Raw genomic sequence first — 6180 nt, forward strand, 5'->3', positions numbered from 1 at the left:
ATTGATGAATGATTGTGGAATTATAAAGATATGTTGCTCTGATAGAATATTCTGGTAAAAATTAAAATGTATACTGATCTTACAATCTGATATATCTGCACTTGGCCATTAGGAAAACTACAGAAAAAGCCTTTACACAGTGAGTAATTTTTTCAAAGGCAGTTGCTAAAGGAACTCAAATTATTGTCTTCCAGTGAAAAATATTATTGTATTTGAAAAATTATGAAGCAAATGACTCTTTATTGATACATAAGCACATGCAATATACAATTGGAATATTATAATGAAGGGTACAAATAGCCTTTGTCAAAAAGGAGATAAATAATTGTTCTGTCACCTTCCCTCAAATATTGTCAAATCTATTTTAGGGTGATCATTGCATAAACTCAGAAAAGACAAAGAGGACAAGAGAATTAAAAATATATGATGCTTTATTGTCAAAAATAGACAAACTTTAATTTCCTTTAACAGGAATATTAACTTAAGAATCTCTATAAGTCACCACTATTTTGTGAGTGTAAAAGACAAGAGAGTCAAAGACAACTGTTAGTAGAAAAAGGACAACAGTTTTACATCCATGCCAGAGACTCCTCGCCCACAGAATTACAGTGACCTTCAGAGCCCTGGACAATAATAGACATGCAAAACAAGCTCGACTTATCCTGGCCCAGTCCTGTAAGATTGGCATTGTGGTATCTTTCCAAGCATTTGAAGAGTTCAATTTGCTAGAACACTTACTGATTTGAATAGGGAAATTTTAGGGCATTTATGGGAATAGGATCACACCTGCTTTTGAATTACACCAGGATGAAGGCATGGTCTCTACAGCCCTGGCCTCAGGTATGTAAAGTGGTGCTAAGGAGACCTGAACAAGCTCCTTATCCAGGACCTACAGCAAGGATGTGAAGGTCTTCCTGGATGAACATTATAATATGTTGGCTATGTTCTCTCATTAACATAAAAAAAGATAAAGATCTAGCTAGTTGAAACAAGAGAAAAATAAGGCCTTTATTGTTCCCTAGGGACAGGTATCCAAGGATGAAGAAAGCTGGGTGTGTGCACTGGTTATCTAGATCATGACTTTCATTCTCTAGTCTGTACTATAAACCAGATACCCATGGTCAAGGGAGACTTTGTAAATAGACCCATCTTAATAATTAAAAGTGGTAGTGTGCAGCTATCTCCTTTGAAGATTCAGGTTAAGGCGAGTTACATTAGTTTTCAGGAAAGGCCAAAGATGAGATGACACTGACATGATGAGATGGTCCATCTGAGATCAAGTGTAAAAGCAGAAAGAAGCTAGATTATCAAGTGAATGAGAAAGGAACTGGAACTCACTTCCCGTCCTTATACACATTCACCATTCACTCAATGGAAAAGTAATCAACTTCATGCAAAAAAATCAGCATTTTCCATTTTTCTAGTTTAAAGGTAAAATTCAATACTTAAGAACTAGAAAAACTGAGCTTATATTGTACCATAAAGTTATTTAAAACGATACTGTGGTTACTGAAATGGTAGCTCAAGCTTTTGCCACCTCTTTGAAACAGAAGAGCGGAGAGGATGCAGAGAGACAGAGAAGTACAAAACTCTGTTCTTACTGTGACATTCCTTACTCACATTTGCGTGGGGTTAAGTTTTAATTAAGCTCACCTACTTAATTCTATCCTCCTGTATAAGAACATGTGAGTAGGGGCAGGAAATGGGTGGTATGAGCTTTTGCAAGTTTTGATGGGCTAAGCATCATTCAGTTAAGATTCTGTGATTGAAAGGATCACTCTGAAAACTTACAGAAAAAAAGCCATATGAAAATCAGACTAGGCAAAGTGGGTTCAGACAGTCTAGTAGCAAGACTACCTGGAAAACCTGTGGAGTCAAATAAAGAACTAAAGTGGATTGCTTCTTTTTTTTCCTTATTCCATTCCATTCCATTTTGTAAAAACTGTGATAAATGTAGACAATGTACTCTCTTGTGGGTCATTTTTCAAAAGTCCCCAGATAAGCCCTTGAGTTGGGGTGGCCATGAATATGAAATAGAAAGAAGATGAACTCAGTTTGGGGTTTCCTACCAAGAGCAGGCACGGCAAACTACAATGACTTTAATGGAGCGCTGCGAAGTTTTATTACCCAGTCATAAAAAGGACCCTTTCCAGTGCTTCCCTTTCAGCACTCTTCAATGACTGTTGTACCAATCAAGGAGTAAAGCTTTTTCTTAACAAGTCGGAATCCTGAGCTCAGGATCAGAGTTCGCCTGAGGCCAGAAGAGAAGCGACCTCGACTAAAGAAAAAATCCCTGAAGCTCGTCCATGAGCAGTTCTCCTGCTTAAACACCAGGGTAAGCTCAAAGGTGGGCACCACGCTAGAATCACACACAATCCTATCCAGCTTTTTACATACATTTTCAATTTCCAAGTTCACGTGCATAACGCAGCCCCGCAGGCCGCAGGGCTCGGTGGAGGAAAGCCGCAGGACGTCTTGAGCAATCCTCTGGGTCAGTTTCTCAGGAACAAGGACTTTCGAGCAACCGAGTTTGGTGTGCTTTGATTTGGACAGACAGTTCTCCAGCATTTTAACCAAGCTCTGGCAAGTCGTCTCCTCAAATACCACCTCGTTGAGGTTGGGTTCAGGAACAACATAATCCCAGTAGTCAAAATCTGTGGAAAATGGAAGTTTAAGATTAAAAAAAAAAAAATCCAGGAGCAGAAAAAAACACACTGGGATATAGCAACATTGTTTATTTCTTCTATCTGTTACAGCTACTTGTTCTAATATTTGTTTGGAAGTCAGCTGATCTCACTCTGCTGTTAACTCGCTGGGTAATAAAGCAAATCATTTAACCTGAGACTGAAAGTTCACCTATGAAATAAAGGTTTTGATAAATAAGGTGGGTAGGCTATAACCATTTTTTAAAAAATTTATATGTGTACACACACACACAATCTGACTACGTATCACAAATCTATTTATGGTTATCTTAGAATACTAGTGATTTTCTTTTCTTTCTTGCTCCCTGATTTGCTTATGGGGGTTTTCTTATTTTCTTTTACAGAGACTATGCATTAGTTCTGGAATAAAAATGTTAATATTTTTTCTTGACTAAGGATTATTACCTTCTAACTCTAAGAATACATTCATTTATTATTGTAAAAAACAGATTTTTTGGTATTGTCCTTTAGTGATGAACTTAAAATGAACTTTGATGAGTTATATTAAACATCAATTAAATTTGTGTTTTTTTTGTAAGTCTTTACTGGAATGACCTGTAGATCCCAATTTTAGCTTCAACCTCTTCGATTAAAAATTGCTCAAAGAGAAGACCTCTGAGGTTCACATGGATATTTATAACTGGCTGGGTAGTTTTTTGTAGCCAAACAAAACAAAATACTCCTAGGAAAACAAAATTAGATTTGCTCAAAGGAAAGGAGATAGCTCTGCATTTGGTCACCTACGTTCCAAATTAATCCTACCACTTGGCAGGATGCCTCACCACACACAGTCAACTAAGCAGGCACAGGCAGATGCCCTGTGGGCTCCCCACCCTAAGCATACTGCACTTCATTGGCTACTGCATTTTCCTCTCTCCACATCACGTATAAACTTAGATCATTGCTTTTTTTTAAACTAATTGAAACAAATGCACTCCAAATTATAAGGCTCCATATTTTATCTGCGTTGAAAATAGAGAATTTTAGAGCTTTGGCCTATAAAATTAGATCATCAACCACTTTGCCTTCTAAATGAGGAAGGCCCAAAGATCTTAAGCAATTGGTCTATGCCCACAGCTCCTGAGTGGCAGAGCAGTGTGTTACTTTAGAAACTCCTGTTTAAAATTGCAAATGACAATATGTCCAGCATCACTGCTGTTTTAAAGTTTCCTTTTGGCCTTAAAAAATGAAATAATGGGTATATCCACAAATAGAATACTACTCAGAAACAAAAAGGAACACATACTGATAGAAGCAACAGCGTGGCTCTCAAAATCATTAGGCTGTGGGAAAGGAACCAGATACAAAAGAGTACATATTACATGCTCCATCTGCATGCAGCCCTAGAGGTGAAAGTAATCTATAGGGACAAAAAGCAGATCAATGTTTCCCTGGGGACGGGAGAGGTAGAGTGGGGAATTGATGGCAAAGGGGTACATGGGACTTTGGGGGCAGAAGGTGATGGTAGTGGTTACACAGGTGAATACATTTGTTAAAACACACATAATTGTACACTTAAAATTCACCATAACTTCACAACCATGTAGGGTAGGGACCTGTACAGTTTTTAGCCCCAAAGAGTCTATTAGCCGCAGACTAGATGGATGCAGCCCTTGGGGTTTTATCTTTTGCTTCTTTTGTTTCTCACCATCATGGACAGAAGATGCTAAAAGTTTGGAAAGGAGTCTCTCTCAGATGGATTTTGTGGCACTTCCAACATTCAAGGAGGGGGTCGACACTGCACGCCCGCCAATCCCATCTATCCAGGGGCTGCGACCTTTGGAGGGAAGAGAGGTAGGCGGTTGAGAAACTCACCATTTAGTAGGTTCCCCGGGTGGAAGCCACGGTCCAGCAACTCCGAAATGCTAGCCGGGTTCTTACTGCTCAAACTGCCCGTTGCAACCATGGTCAACGGCTCTGTTTCCCTCGCGGGGCGGAACGGCCTTTCCGGGGCGCTAGAAAAAGGAGGCAAGAAGGACAGATTTGCAAAAGCAAGTAAGACGTGCAGAGGCTCCTAAAATGCCCAGAGTCCCCGGAGCGAACAAGCCGAAGCATTCCTTTTCCAAAGGGGAGGAACCGGCCTCTGCAACTCAGGTTAACAAAACTCCGGGAGCGGAGACGCCTACAGTCACAACCTGAAACTAATTCAAAGTTAGCAAAACTTGGAGCCGGCTTGCCCCGCGGAGCTCACCACTGCGCCCGGAGCACCGGAGCCCCCAGGCCCCGCTCCTCCCACCCAGGCTCACTTGCTGGGAGTTCGCCGGGGCCGACGCGCTCGCTGGCCAAAAAGCTGCGGGTAAACCGAGGCAGGCACCGTCTTCAGGAGGCCTCTCCCTCGGGGGCTTAGGGACCTGCGGACCCAAGCGGCAATCGGCACCCCGCTCGCCCCCAGCCCACCCCGCCCCAGCTCCACTAAGCTGCCTCGCCTCTGGGGCGGCGGGCGTTTTATAGGCCCAGCCTCCTCACCCTGCCCCGGCCCGCCCACCTGCGCCGCCCCGCCCCGGCCCCGGGCCCCGCCTCTCCAGGGTCCGGTTGCAACCCAACCCCGATAGTTCCAGCAACCCTAGGCTAGCCGCTGGGAGTTTAGGCTAAGTTTGCGGTAGGGTTGCCACCTGCTGTTTCCTGGGTGGGCCGCGGGTCCCCGTGAGTGCAATTCCGGGTGCACGACTCGCCCAAAACTGACCGCTCCCCTCCGCCACCAACCAGGATTCTTTGGTGCGACCCCTCCCCTAGCGTGCGCGCACACACTCACACTCCTGATGCCCTTGTTGACTTTCTGTCCCGGGCAGCGGGAAGCTTTCGGCCTTTTGTCTATTACCGTGACCTGAGGCTTTGCTCTGTCAGACTGACCACTTTGCTTAAATCTGTGTAGATGTTCAATGGGCATCATTTCTGCGCTTAGTTCTGGCCTCTCACCGAGTCAACTCTACTCCGCGTCCCGTCCCAGCGTCTCTGTATTCTCCTCTCCCGCACGCGGTCAGCTCTAGCTTGCCTTCCCGCATCCGAGGCTCTCCAGCCTCGGGTCTTCACTGCACCCCCAGCACCCTTCGTACTGCATCATCTATGACTAATGCGTTTTCACCGCGAGAAAGGGTGAGCCTGGTACTCTTCTAATTAGACCTGGCTCCAGAGCGCCGGCAGCTTGAATGAAGGGGAGTTTGCCAAGAAACTAAACAAAACCATTAGTGGGATTTTAGCTGCTTCCACCACCCTCCCGGGCTCTGGGAGCAGTTGCCATTCGCAAAGGCAGCAGTTCCTGGCAAGCCCCGTTAGCGGGAGGAACTTGGTCTTGGGCGGTCTTGAAGGGTCTCGGGGCAATGAAGATACAAGTACAGTGATTTATGTCCTGCTAGGGATATAATCCCTGTGAAGCTTGATGCGCAGTCCTGAACCTGAGCCCACAGAGGGACAGAGGAGCGGCTCAGGGTCAACAGGCTCGCCCAACCCATGTGTGGCAAGAAGCCAAACATTATGT

General features: G+C 44.2%; 1 protein-coding gene across 3 annotated transcripts; it reads right to left on the minus strand.

Annotated features, from left to right (window-relative positions):
- Positions 1–276: 276 nt before the first annotated feature.
- Positions 277–5678, minus strand: DDIT4L (DNA damage inducible transcript 4 like). 3 transcript variants are annotated; one of them, XM_060011623.1, is made up of 3 exons: positions 5622–5678; positions 4521–4660; positions 277–2654 (listed from the first exon to the last, which is right to left on the minus strand). In XM_060011623.1, exons 2-3 carry the CDS (start codon positions 4609–4611, stop codon positions 2164–2166), a joined length of 582 nt encoding a protein of 193 aa, XP_059867606.1. In that variant the 5' UTR covers positions 4612–4660; positions 5622–5678; the 3' UTR covers positions 277–2163. The 3 variants fall into 3 exon arrangements, with proteins under 3 accessions (XP_059867606.1, XP_059867604.1, XP_059867605.1); XM_060011621.1 differs by lacking the exon at positions 5622–5678 and adding an exon at positions 4952–5075; XM_060011622.1 differs by lacking the exon at positions 5622–5678 and adding an exon at positions 4897–5055.
- Between the last annotated feature and the right edge of the window lie 502 nt (positions 5679–6180).

Source organism: Delphinus delphis, chromosome 5 (genome assembly GCF_949987515.2).
Source record: "Delphinus delphis chromosome 5, mDelDel1.2, whole genome shotgun sequence".
Lineage (NCBI taxonomy): Eukaryota > Metazoa > Chordata > Mammalia > Artiodactyla > Delphinidae > Delphinus > Delphinus delphis.